This window comes from Rhincodon typus, chromosome 18, assembly GCF_021869965.1.
Source record: "Rhincodon typus isolate 14 chromosome 18, sRhiTyp1.1, whole genome shotgun sequence".
NCBI classification, from domain to species: domain Eukaryota; kingdom Metazoa; phylum Chordata; class Chondrichthyes; order Orectolobiformes; family Rhincodontidae; genus Rhincodon; species Rhincodon typus.
The window spans coordinates 19,248,517-19,262,689 of NC_063349.1; the positions used below are offsets into that span (position 1 = coordinate 19,248,517).

At 37.9% G+C, this 14,173-nt stretch overlaps 1 protein-coding gene across 7 annotated transcripts in view; it reads left to right on the top strand.

Moving 5' to 3' along the window:
- The window catches only part of wnk1b (WNK lysine deficient protein kinase 1b), a 180,687-nt gene extending 173,980 nt beyond the window's left edge, over positions 1 to 6,707 (top strand). For all 7 annotated transcript variants that reach the window (XM_048608023.1, XM_048608019.1, XM_048608022.1 and 4 more), the window contains 2 exons: positions 3,759 to 3,955; positions 4,725 to 6,707. In XM_048608023.1, coding sequence (XP_048463980.1) covers positions 3,759 to 3,955; positions 4,725 to 5,024 — 497 coding nt within the window. In that variant the 3' untranslated portion in view covers positions 5,025 to 6,707. The remainder of the gene's footprint in view (positions 1 to 3,758; positions 3,956 to 4,724) is intronic.
- The last annotated feature ends 7,466 nt before the right edge of the window (positions 6,708 to 14,173 follow it).

Sequence of the window (14,173 nt, forward strand, 5' to 3'; positions counted from 1 at the left end):
ATTTGAATTTTGAAGTTACTGGTCAATGCAGATAGCTTCCACAGATCTCCAGAGACTTTTCCTGATTTCTTTTTGACTGGAGTTCTTTATTCAGGATTTAGAACAAGTCAATAACTGGAGATTAGCTAGAGAGAGCAAAACCAAACAATCTAGTCCTGCAGCTTCCAGAGCATCGATCCTCCACCTGCCCAAAAACCCAGTCAAAGTCAGTTCACTCTTTGATTTCTCTCTCTTTTTTTCAACATTCTCCATGGTTGGCTGGCCAGTACTAGTCCTCCCTTGATTAACCGATTCAGCATCCAACCAGCTGCCCGTCCCTGAACGTAACATCTAAGGATTGGTTCATCTATAGATTTTGTAGAGAAGTACTTAACTGGCTTGGAAGGATAATGCAAATTTCCACCATCAAATGTCAGTCTTTCCTCTTTTTTAAAACAAGCTGCTGTTGAAAGTTGAGTTAAATTCTCAACCACAACTCTGTTCCAATCCAAAAATGAGAAAAATTAAAGAAAAATAATGGTCTCAACAATAGACAACAAAATGGTTGTAAAAAAAGGGTCAGTAGCTTTAAAAAAAATTAAGTTGAGCAAGCAGGTGAAAGATCTAATATTGTTCTGCTTTCCTGCTTCTTTCATGGGGAAATTTTAGTAGTGATCCACTAATACTATGCATCTTTCTCAGTCAAATATTCTTCCTGAATCTGCTGAGGGTTCACACATTCTCACTTGCAGGCTGTCTGGCTTTCTCATACACTCTTAATTGAAACTATGTGTATATTTAATGGCCTTGATTATAATAGAGGAGTCTTATTTTTTGCCTCTTTGTGATGGCTTCTCATCCAAACATCTGGGCCAAGAGCTGTTAAGAGCCAAAGTTGTTTGTTTCACTGCATCAGTGAAAGCGGAGGAGTTGAAATTCAAACTTAAGATTGCTTTTAAATGGCAATGAAATGTTATTTTCAGCAAATATAGTCAGTTATTTAAAGTGACTTGCGTACATTGTTCAGATCCTGTGCATGATTATAATCCCAGGACTAGAAAATATGCAGCATAGGAAGAAGTTCCAGTCTCTTCTCTGCGGATTGAAATGAGATTGTACTTTTAATAAATATTTCAGTCTTCCAAATAAGTTCTTTCCTGACATCCCCGCCCCACATTTGTTGTTCACTTTGGTCTATTACAACATTTAAGTGGTGATGGAGAGGGAAAATAAATCCTGTCCATAAAGATTTATGTGACCTAATCACGTAATGGTGCTGCAGAGCAGTTGCATTCCAGAGGAAGTTTAGACACTTAAAATAGAAATAGTAAAGACGTGTACTTATACCTTAAAGTGTATTTTGGAAAAACCAGAGGGAGGCAAAATTTGGCTTTCAAAACACTTTTTAAAAATGCTTTTGGCTTTCTATCGCTCCAACTTTGTAAATATTAGCTAGTTACAGATCAAATGACTAAATTACGTTTTTGAATACACTCTGACAAAACAAGTATCCTTGTTTTTTTACTGAAATTGGTGAATGGTGATCAAGTACCCAGTTAGTGAATTTGGAACTTGGGTGCTGAAGGATAACAATTTACTTCTTCTTTCTTCTTTTTTTGTTATACTGCAATGCAGACCAGTATGAGGTCACACTAATCAGTTGAATTGATATTAATGTACTTTCTTCCATTCTGTATGTTTCTCTTCTCCAAGCACTTTTCTTTATTCTTTAGGGAAGATGGTGAAAAAAGTCTGCCCATGCAACCAACTGTGTAGTAATTATCCTTTTCTAACCTTTTACTTGCATAGCATGTAACACTTAATATAGCATTATCCTTGCATCTGATTTTAGCATTTAGGCTTCTCTGACTTTTGGTTTTTGAGGTTTCTACAGCATCTTTTAAAGGTTAGGAAGACCAGTAGTTAGATGGAAATTTTATTCTTTTGTACAGTTGATCTAAAGTCATGTCCATGATCTGGACGCATGCTTTGTGTTATCACAGCACAGGCAGACTACAGTAAAACTGGAATGAACCAATTGTTCGTGTAGAGCAGAAAGTAGTGGAATGAAAAGTTTGAATTTTTCAAAGTTTCTTTTCCAAGGCTTGACTGACGAGTATTCTGTGCCTCATTTATAATAAAATGTGCTCAATTTTAAAGAAAAAAATACGTAAGTGAGAAAGGAAAAGTTACGCTGATGGTGGTAGATGCAGTAGTGTGGGAGAAGGCTCATGTGGAACACAAACAGACACTATATAGGGTGAATGGCTTATTATTGATTTATTAATTTTATATAGAATCATACAGTACGGAAATGGACTCTTCGGTCCAACCAGTCCATGCCAACCATAATCCCAAACTATGCTAGTCCCACCTGTCTGTGCTTGGCCTATATCCCTCTAAATATTTCTTTTTCATCATGTACTTAGTCAAATGTCTCTTAAACGCTGTAACTGTACCCATATCCACCACTTCCTCTGGAAGTTCATTCCACACATGAACCACTGCTTTTTTTTAAAAAAAAGCCCCTCATGTCTTTTTTAAATCTTTCTACTCTTGCTTTTAAAAATATGTCCCATAGTCTTGAAATCCCCCACCATAGGGAAAAGACACCTGATGTTCACCTTATCTCTACCCCTCATGATTTTATAAACCCAGTGCAGATCTGCAAAGTTTGTCTCCTAGAAAAAGGTGGTGTAAATGCTTGATAGAGCCTGGGTCCAGATTTTGGACTGCATATTCAGAGGCTGTTACTTTAGAAAGTGATGCTTTGTACTTTTTGGTTCCAGAAATATTTTCTGATCACAAGTCAAGCAATCTTTGGTCACAACAAATGCATTGATTGCCAACAGTGCGTCACCTGGAGACTCAAACTTATTAAATACCATCAAAAACAGTGCAGAGAACCAAACCAGTTGACTTCATGCAGCAGAGTAAATTAATTAGACTGTGAACCTCTCAGTCATAATCAGTAGCATATCCCATGAATTTGGATCAAAAGTTTGAAATTTCCTTTCCTGTGGGGCTACCGCTTCTCTGTTGAACTGAGCAACTATCAGAGGCTGAAGAACCTATAATGCTAAAATGAGTTGTAAAGATGGCTTTGATTTTTGCACGTTCTAACAGCTGCTAAGAATAATGTCAATGTGGATACGTATAGCAGTTTTTCTTGTGATGTTGTCTAGATGCAATGCATATATAAATGCAATGTGGCTTTAACACATTTTTGAAATCTGTAAAACAGCAACTGAATACTGCATGGAGCTTTTATTAAATGGATGAAACTCATTTGCTTTCATTTGTGTGTGTGTGTGTGTGTGTGTGTGTATAGTAAATATTTCCCATAACAGTCTTGCACAATTTTTGATGCATGCAGAAGTGAGGTGCATGTTACGAATATAATTTGTGCCGGATGTGTGTGCAGTGTTCAGGGCTATCATTCTACATTTGTTGTTGATCCATTGATGAATGATCTTTTAAAAGATATTTATTGAAAATTGACACATCTCTCTGATGTAATCCAACAGCAATTTATATAACTGCTTCAGTGTGTAGAGATTTCCCAAGACCATTAAATTCAACATGAAGTTGTGTTACTCTTAGCTGAAATTAAGGATTTTCCTTTTCGTTTGCTGCAAACTTTTGCTGTTTATTGCAAGCATATAAATAAGTCATTATAAAAAGAAGTTGGATCCAAATATCATTAAAATCGTGAGCTTCAAAGCTTTTCTTGTATAAATGTTTAGTCAACAGCTTGATTTGCTTTTCCATTTTTCTAGGAACAACCAGTACAAATGCAGTAAGTGGAGTTGGGTCGATGGCTCAGCCACAACAGCCAGCAATAACGAGTAGAAAAGGCACCTTCACGGATGATTTGCATAAGCTAGTGGACAATTGGGCTCGAGATGCTATGAATCTCTCTCAGAACAAGCGTGGCATGAAGCAACAAGGTCAACAAGGCCAGCATTACTCTGAAGTAAGTAAAGTCTGTGTCTTGGTCACCGTTTTTTTTTAAAAAGCATTTAAATGGTCCAGTCTGGTCAAATATTGAATATTTTACTGTTAGTCAGGACACTCTGCTGGGAGAAATTACATCTCATCTTTTGTGGCGTCTTCAGATGTGTTTTCGGTTCCAGTATGCTTTGTGCCTTCCGCTAACTGTTTAAGTGGCATCATTGAAGTAATTTCAACACCGTATCTGTCTGAAATATCTATCCTGAAATGAGGCACAGACTGTACAATGCTCTATCACATTTCAGAAATTTAATTAAGCAATTTGAGTTATCTTTTTTCACAGGCTATAACAATTATGTATCAAATGTGGCCCCAGTTTGAGTTCAGCAGGATCCTATAAACAGTATTGAAATGCATGACCAATTGATCTGTTTTTAATTACATAGTTTGAGGTAGGATTGTTGGCTAGGATGCAAATAGTGCTATTTTAGTCTTTAATAATTTTGACTTTGTGTTAGGAATTGTTTCTAACTGGATAATTAGAGGGATGCTTATCAACATAAGAGATATGAACTTGTCAGGTTACGGAGACCTCATTCAATGCTCATAATTCAGGAAAAAGTGTTTGCTTCACAATGAAGAAATTTTGTCCTTTTGAACTGTTAATTGTATCATTTTTCAGAATTATTCTTTGGGGTTAAAAGAGAGCCAACTTAAGGATGCTTTTGTTATTGCAGCGATATCATAATTCTGTTACCATATAGTAACAGGTCTCTCATAAAATTTTACAGACGATGCCAAGGAAGTATTCGGCACCAGGTCAGCTTTGTGTCTCCATGACAAACTCTGCTGCCTCAGTTGGCTCCTTGGGCCCTTTCAGCAAGACTCCTATCTGCCAGTATGGTTATCCTGGAACGCCTTATGGTGCCCAGTGGACTGGAGCACCACCTCAACAGCAACCAAGCATTATATCACCAACACCAGGTCTCCAGTTTCAAGCAGTTGGCTCCACTTCACTACAGAGTTTTCCCTTGGGAACTTTGCAGAAATCTGTCAGCAATCCTTCTGGATCCAATCTTAGGACAACATAGATGTATAATTCTAATTCTGGATAGGTGTGATCAATAGACTGAGTGGAATTCAAGGTTTAATGGCCTCTGCTGATGTTGCTGGGGATAGGTCATGGAGTTTCAAAACGTACAAATGACTTGACACTGCTTTTATATACACAGCATCATTTGAGAGCTATTTTACTAGTTCTGTTTCAAACAGCGTTCTGTGTGGACATATATTTACCCATCAGTTTTTGATGTTCAAACACTGTGATATATAAATGTTGTTGGACAACAGTAGTTAAAAGTGGATTTAGAGGGTTTAAAGTTTAAAAAAACAAAAAAAACTAAAGCTAGCTATAATCCATACTTATCAGAGACACTTTAATTTCTTTGTTACTTTATTGTATTAGGTAAATAAATGTGAATGTAAAATTGTATAAATGTACTTGAATACCTGTTTTCCCAGTATGCTTGCTGGATTCATAGTGCCTTGTATTGTGCTTCTGACTTGTCTGCAGGAAAGCACTTAGTGTCCCCAACAGAAAAAAATAAAGAGGAAGAGAGCAAGTGAAAGGTGGAGTTGTGGTAAAGTAGATAGTTCATGCTTGTTCTTCAACAGAACTGATGTCATTCACGGTGACTGAAATGCATCCATTCCGTAAATCAGTTCCAGTCTTTTGTCTTTCCCTCTCCAGTATTATTCAATTAATCAAAACATGGAGTCATCAAAGGCCATAATATTAATGGTTAAAATTTGCTCCTGCAAATTCAGGGTCTGTATTTTCCACAATATTCAGCAAATGCTGTTACTTCCAGAAATGCATTGGAATTGTTAAGTTTTTAAGTGTTTAGCCACTTGTGTGGTTAAGTTTGATGTTGAAGTGACAAAGTCTAAAACGTTAGTTAAGAATTGTTATCACTATAAAGATTGCTGGTGCAGATTGAATGCAGCATTCATGCCCTTTAAGGCCAAACTATTTTACTTTTCTTTGTCCAATACTGAATTTGTGAACAAAATTTAGGTTCTGTAATTCATCTACCGTTAATATTTTTGAATGTAATTGACAGTTGCAGTGTGTCAACCATCATTTGCTTATTTTTAACCATCACTAATGCTCTGATTTACTTTGTAGTTGGAGGTGGTCACTATTGACATAAGTTGTGAATCAACACAGGCAATTCTTAAGCTGAATATATGGGAAAATGAAAAATTATGGAACAAACTTTACAAGATACACAAAGGCCTCTTACATTCTACACAGGCTTTACCTAGAATGTCAGTCAGATTCATAAGTGAACTTAAACTCTCAACTTCACTATCCATATTTTATGTTGCATAATAACCATATTTAGAACAAATACATGAGTTGAAATAAATACAAATCTTAAGAATGTTTTGACATAAGATTTGCATTTTTCTTTAGTTTCCACTTAATGAAAAAGAATGCTGAATTTATAATAATCTTTGTGGTAAATTGTTTCCTGGAAGAATAATTACCTGTACTTAAATTTGAGTCTGTGCCTTCTTACCTCCTCTTTCTACCCCCCACCCCCCAGAACAATACTTCCCTTTCCTTGTTTCACATTCCCCTCCAAACTACACAAGTTTTCTTTGTTTCACCAGGTATTTGCAGAAAAGTAACTGGTAAAGAGCTGGCTGAGGGAATGTTTTTGCAGTTTTTTTCTGATGTAGAGAATAAAAGGACAAATGTAACTTAACATCTGGATGTGAAGGTTGTTTTTTTTAAAAAATCAGTTCTGACTTTATCAAAGAACTGTTTAAACCCTGCATATATCGTTGCATTATGCAGGTCAGCACTTTATTTTGTTTAAAATTGAAGAAAATTGCACCATTTTTCAAACAAATTGTTTCAATATGAAAAAATGGTCAGTTCTGCTGTAACTGTTGCAACAATTTAAGGAACTTCAAAATGTCTACTGAAGCATCTTTTGTAGACTGTTGCTAATATGTGAGCCTTAAACAATATTGAATTGACTTGGGAAGCTTAGACGTTGAAGTTGTAGAAGTAGTCATACTGTAACATATTATTCTAAAAAAAATTCTTGTTTGAGATGCGCAAACCTTTAAGCAAAACATGCATTGAAAGAAGGGTTCCCTTGTACAAATTACTTGTTATGAAGAACACACTTCTGTCGTTCACGAGGCTTTGTTTAAAAAGCAAAACTTAAAGAATTATTGTGTAATATTATTGATGGTTGAATGTGTAATAGTATTTTCTGTGTGACCTACTGGGGGTTTTATTTTTAGGCAGATAGGCATGATAATGAAAAGCTTTTATTTTTCTTTCTGTCTTGCTTTTTATTAAAATCTGAACTGGTACGGGGACCGTTTCTTTAACTATATCTTCTACCTTGTGCTTCACAATATCTGTTGTGGATTCCTTACTTTAAAATAAAGGAAAACTTGAGGAAAAAGAAAAAGCAAGTACTGCAATCAGTATTACTTCTTAGTCTGCAATAAACTGTGAAAAGTCCACACAAAGCATTGCATTTTACTTCAGTAGCAAGTAGCTTGTTAGATATTAGTTGGGCTACCTAACCTTAAACTCTAGATGTTCTGTGAAATTCATGCTATTTGCATGGGCTTGAGGAGAAAGCTCAAGAATACTTCAGTTTCTCAGTGCTCAGTTTCCTCTTATTTCTCCATGCTTTTCCTTCCCTTCTCCAAAATGTAAGTGGAGACTGAATGATATGCAGTAATTAGTGTTGGGATCTTGTTGGAGATATGATGTTAGTTGAATTAATGTTTGTTTTGATTCCTGTTTAAGAACAGGCTGACAGTTACTTAAGTATGTGTATGCTGTTCTTATCTGTTGAATGCATAATCTTATGCAGTTGATATATTCTGCATTATTTGTAGTCGAGAATTAACAACATTCAACATAAATTGAGACCTGATGCTTTTTGCGTGTATGCACAATTCTTCTCTTATTTCAGGCTTTTTAATATCGTGCAAAAAGCTGGATCCATTTGCCATTTCCCTCCTGTCGAAAGCAGTTTAAAAAATGTACAAATGTTATAAATGCTACTGACTAGTGTTTAAATTATTTTATGTAATACTCTTGATATCCCCCCAACCACCACCCTGCCCTGCAAATTGCCATCTTGAAATGACTGAATTTTCTATTGCTCTTAAATTCAGTGTCTTGTCCTGGAGATCTCCTTTCATTATTCAACATAATACACTGTAAAGAAACATGGGGATCATTTGCAACATGAATTGTATGTTTGCACTAAATAAGGGTGTTGAGCTATATGTAAGATTGCGCTTTGCGCTGAAATTTGTTACTTCCTTTGTAGATTATTAACTGAAATCATTCAAATAAAATAATTAAAATTGCAAAACAAATCTCTCCTCTGTATGTTTGTCTCTCAAATAAAAGGCTATCTAGCCTGGATGACCTCAGCTTTGTTTTTATTAATTTTAGTTCTGGAGGCCTTTGTGGAGGGCCAGTGCCACTGATGAGAGAATGACAGTACTCGGCAAGTGTGGTGGACCAATACCTCATCACAAGTGAAAATCAGTGTTGAACTCAATAAGTAAGTCTTATTACTGATGGCATTTGGTGTTGCTTTTATTTGAATATTTTAAGTGAACTGAACTTGATTATTCTCAAAGGTAAAAGTTCTGTCCAAAGTATCTCCGTTCACAAGATTACTTCTGTATGACAAAGGCAATTGAATCCACTTGGTTCCTCCTTCCAGAAAATCCCTAAAATGAGCCTACTGAAGCATCCAGTCGTTCCTTAAATATTTCTAGGTTTTCTACCTCCGTATTGAAGGTGGTGTGTTTTTCCAGTTTCTTCTGAAAGTTATTAGCAGACTACCACCCTTGTGATTTGTACTGAATTGTTCAGTTATGCACTTCAACACTTACTGGTATGTTTGCTATGGAGACTGCTAAGATACTTCGGTCTCTTTCAGTTCATCAAAATGCTGTCTCAGCACCCCTTATGAAGTGTTACATCTCTTACTCTTGAATGTGCAATGTTCTACGCTTCTAGGCATAATGTTCACCTGACATTGTTTTAGTCATATTATATAAAATGGGTAGGATTCTGTGATTTTTGAAGTGCTGTTGCTGTCCTGTTTAGTTCATCTATTTGATGACATCATTGATTTTGTGAAAGCACAGGGCATGACAAGGTATGAGTACCGAGTTGGAAAATCTGCTGTGGGGGAAGACGGTGCTGTTTTTTATTTTATTCAGCCTCCAGATATTGGTGGTTGTTTCAGATTATAATTACACAAACTGGTAGATGATTGCTGTGTGGAACTGTGTGTAAGATTATATCCTTCTAAATGTTAGCATTGGTTTAAACCCATATTGGATAGGTAAGTATTGCATGAAAGTAACTAAATTACATGGTACAATTACTGACAACAGTTTAGAAATCTCACTCAATGTGAAACTTAACTAAACACAGACAGCGCTGGTGGATAGCAGTGTCAACCAGAGGAACCACATTTGCAGTGAATCTCTGCAACTTGAGAAGCTTTAGCTCTGAGTTAGAGCTGGAGTCCAAGCTTTGGACATTGTGATGCATTAGGAAAGAGGAAGAGTGATCTGAACACTAGTTCCAGGAGGTAGTCACACTGTTTCAGCAAGGTACTTCAGATTTGGTTTGTGGTCAAAGATTGGAGCGTGTGACTCAGATGAGCCAACGTTGGAGAAGGTTTAGCTTTTATGTTGTCCAACAGGTTTGAGGTTCTTGCAACTTCGGTGGTTGGGAGCAGGACTACGAGGAGCAAACTGATCATGACATCGTAGTGCAGGGAGCCATTCAAGTTAGGTAGTTTTTTTATAAAAAAAAAAGCAACAGATGTAAGTGATGTTAAGATTGTATCTTATTGTTGTATTTTTAATGGGGGGGGGAGAAAAAAACTTTTAAAAGCCAAAGATTGTTAAATTAGTGTACTCTTTAGAAGGTAGTTACCTGACACTTATTGTAAGTGCTGTTTACACAGCTGTTAAAGTAGTGGGATAAACGTAGTTGCAGACGTGATGGAGTTGGGAGATTTGGCTGGCAATTAGTAGTTGATTGGTCTGTGAAATGATGACTAGTTATTGATAAAAGTGGCTTCCTGTCTACCAGCAGGAGGTACCTGTGATTTGTCTTCCAGGCAGCTGAATAGCTTAGGGATATGCATGTTCAGAGCAGAAACTGTTGAACCTCTGAAGGGAACAAGCTGTTCTACGATGCAGTTAAAAAGCATCTCAGGCCTGAAGGTAGTCAGTTATTTTCCCTTATCAGTTGCTGTAAGGTGTGACTTTTATAAAGGTGTAGTCAACTAGTAACCTGATGCTACCAGTAAACAAGGAAGAAGTAAGTTGGAGAAGCAGTGCTCTGAGCAGCAAATCCTGTGGACAGGGTCCACTGATCTGCCTTCCAAGGCTTTCCCTCCACTCAATACAGGTTTTTTGTATGTCTGTTGAGGAGGTGTGGGGTTATAAGTGGGTTAGAGTTCTAACTAGCAAAGTTATATGTTGATTCATAATTGTCTATCTGCAGTTAGAATCTGTTTATTTGTAATAAATAATTTTAAGTATGGAAATATAGTCCATGGTTTCATCAACCTGGGTTTAAAAGGCAGGTAAATTTGTGGAATTCTGTCTAGTTTTAAAAATCTTAACTTTTGTGATAGTTCTGAGAATAATCGGACTTGATTTCTAGTGCGTTATTCCAGTGAGACACAACATTAGGCAAGAGACATGGTCCTCTGTAGACGAGAGCTTGAGTCCCAAAGGTGATGCTTATTTGCCGCCTGCAATGAAGGACATTTCATGTAGGATGGGAAAAGACACAGTTCTCGTGGTCAATGTGTGTACCAATAAATGAGACAGACTAAGAAAGAGCTTCTGCTGAGGGAGTATATTCATCTAGGGATAATTGCTAATCTCTGGATTATGCCTGATGAAGTAGAAAATGTGATCGAGTTGACTGCATGACCCAGAAGATTGATGTAAGAGAGACTGATTTTGATTAAAGGGCACTGCCACGAGTTCTGGAGAGAGGCAGCTGTACTTCCACTTGAACCTCACTGGGACCAGTATAACAGAGAGGGCTTGAAACTAAATAGTTGGGGGAAGGGTTTGTAGAAGAACAGTTCTGAAGGAGGTTACTGGGTCCAAAATGTTAACTCTGCTTTCTCTCCACAGATGCTGCCAGACCTGAGATTTTTCAGCAATTTCTGTTTTTGTGCCAGTCCACAAATTGATGTTAAGCAGAGCTTTGAGATAGCCAAGAATGCTGCTATGTAACTACTCACCTACAAATGTGCGGTTTTGTGAAAAAAGTGACATAGTAAATTTGTGAAAACTTAGCAATTTGTTGAGACCTTACAATGATTTCACAGAGTCACAGAAATGTTATGATGCAGGAGGAGGCCTTTTGTGCCTGTACTGTTTGACCTTGAGCAGTAAAAGGCATTGAAAAATGTTTGGAGTTAGCTCTGGAAAAGTTTAGTAATCTTCTGCTTGTGTTTTTTTCTTCAGACGAGTGCAACAGTCTATCATGCTGTCAGTATAGTCAAATGTCGCTTTATGCTGCAGTGCAAAATCCCTAGTTATCTCTGTGGCCATATGGTTTCAGTTATGGAAACAGACAGCTGAGCAGGTCTCTTTATTTATTTATTGGTCTCTTCAGGGTCATTGTTTAGCTGAGGAACCATAGGAGCCAATGTCCTGCACCTGTCAGTTCTGTTGTCCAGGATGTAATGTTGTCCATCTTGCTGTAAGGTTCCACTGTTGCCAGTTGAGTTATGGCTTCAATGATCATCCATGCTCCATCATCTTGAAAATTGGGTTGCACTTCTTATTGGTGTGTCAAACACTTGAGAGATGATCTACTGTTGGTAATTTGTTTTTAGGTTCTAATCATGACTGAGCTGGAGTAGGTGAGGCAGTTATCTGCAGTGATGGTAATCTTCCTTTTTTTCTGTTGATGCATTTGTTCACTTTGCTGATTCACACCATTAATGCTGGCGGTCATCTGGGTGCTTTTGTTAGCTTCATACTGCGTGGGCAGTGTCTAAAAATTCACAAAGCAGCATGGAGTCTTAAACTTTGCTAGCACAAGTGGCAGCTTTCTGACACCATCCATGTTGATGCAGGCTATTCACAGTGAATTATTCTTTGCTTTGCTTTTTACCATTACTCCTTTCATTAAAAGGGACCTATGTTTCTTGCACACTGGTCACTGAAAGTGACCATGTTTGGAATTCCAAGCGGAGTAGAACAACATCGCTTTATTGGAGGCTGTACTGATGATGTTACCTAGCATGGTGATGAAACCTCTGAATGATAACCAGCCAGCTTGGTGAGCGAGCTAACAACCTCATCTGCTTTTATGCTTGGTAAAACAGTCTGGTTTTGTCAAGAATAAAACTGTCTTTTGGTGCATGCTTGTTTAGAATGTGGGAAATTCTGTCATTGATGTAACTTCACACCCTCACCACATGGAAGATGATACCATGCCTTGTGTTGAATTGGTCTAGCCATCCATTGCTGCAAGTGAACTCATTGTGCACCAGCCATCTTAGCAGGGTGACTCTCCTTGCCTTCAGAATTGGACTGGAGACGGTGGTTACCTCTGCTGTCTCGCAGCGCCAGCAACCTGGGTTCGATTCTACCCTCGGGCGAGTGTCTTTGAGAAGTTTGCACATTCTCCCTGTGTCTACGTGGGTTTCTTCCGGGTGCTCCAGTTTCCTCCCACCGTCCAAAGATGTGCAGGTTAGGTGGATTGGCCGTGCTAAATTGCCCATAGCGTTCAGGGATGTGTAGATTAGGTGGGTTATAGGGGAATGGGTCTGAGGTTCGCTGTGGACTTGTTGGGCTGAAGGGCCTATGAACGTTGTTTGTGATAGGCAACCATTCTCTTCCTTTACCTTGTGGGAATGAACACCTGCTTATCAAACTGTGGTGAGATGTTCGATTTGTGTTTTCAGAATAGTTGACAAAGCTGGTGGAATTGTCCACCCCACTGTGGTGTCTGCTTTTTGCTTTGCAGCATGGTTCTCCACTTTTATATCACCTTCACTTCTGTTCAGTTGAAAGCAGTTTCTCGTAGGTGTGACCAGTTGGCCATATGATGAGCCTTCATGAATTTATTACATCTTGAATTTCAGTTCCTGAATTTGCATTGCAATTTGACTGTAAAACAAGAGTAGCTGAAGACTTATTCCCTTGTGAATCTGGGAAACAGCAGTGATTTCAAAAATGTATTTGATATGCTTTCACAGAGGATGACAAAAGTTAAGGTACTTAGACTAACTTGCCTATTGTTTCTTCTAATAACTGTTATTGAGGAAGTAGTAGTAGGGCCTTTAGAAAATCAATTATGCAGAATCAATGTGGTTTTGAGAGGGGGAATTAATATTTAACAAACTAATTAAAAATCTTTTGCAGCTGTAACAAACTGGTTGGATCAAGAGGAACTAGTAGATACCAAATGAAATGCAAGCTAAAAGGCTCAAGATGTTAGGTATGATAAAAAAAAATAGGCAAACATGGGTCATTTTCAAGTTGGAAAACTGAGTGAAGTGTTGCAGGGATAAACTATATTGTTTGCCTTCTTGCTTTGTTTTCGGCAATGTAACAAGGTGTAGAGCTGGATGAACACAGCAGGCCGAGGAGCAGGAAAGCTGACGTTTCGGGCCTAGACCCTCCTTCAGAAATGTATAGTCGAGGCCAGAAATGGCAGCTTTCCTGCTCGGCCTGCTGTGTTCATTCAGCTCTACACCTTGTTATCTCAGATTCTCCACCATCTGCAGTTCCTACTATCTCTGAAACAATTTTAACCCCAAGAAGGCAAGGTGAAAGGATACAGATGGGGTAGTCCACTTTGGGATGAAGACAAAAGAAGAATGGAGACTGGGAAATGCTGCAGTGAAGTAGAATGGGTTGTCCTTGAACATGAGGCAATGGCCTAGTAGTATTATCACTGGACTGTTAATTCAGACACCCAGATAATGTTCTGAGGACCTGGGTTCAAATCCCACCATAGCAGATGGTAGAATTGGAATTCAATAAAATATCTGGAATGAATCAAATGCTGGCCAGGAATCCATTGTGTATTGTCAGGAAAAAAGCCATCTGGTTCACTCGTGTCCTTTAGCGAAGGAAACTACCATCCCTACCTGGTCTGGCCTACATGTGACTCCAG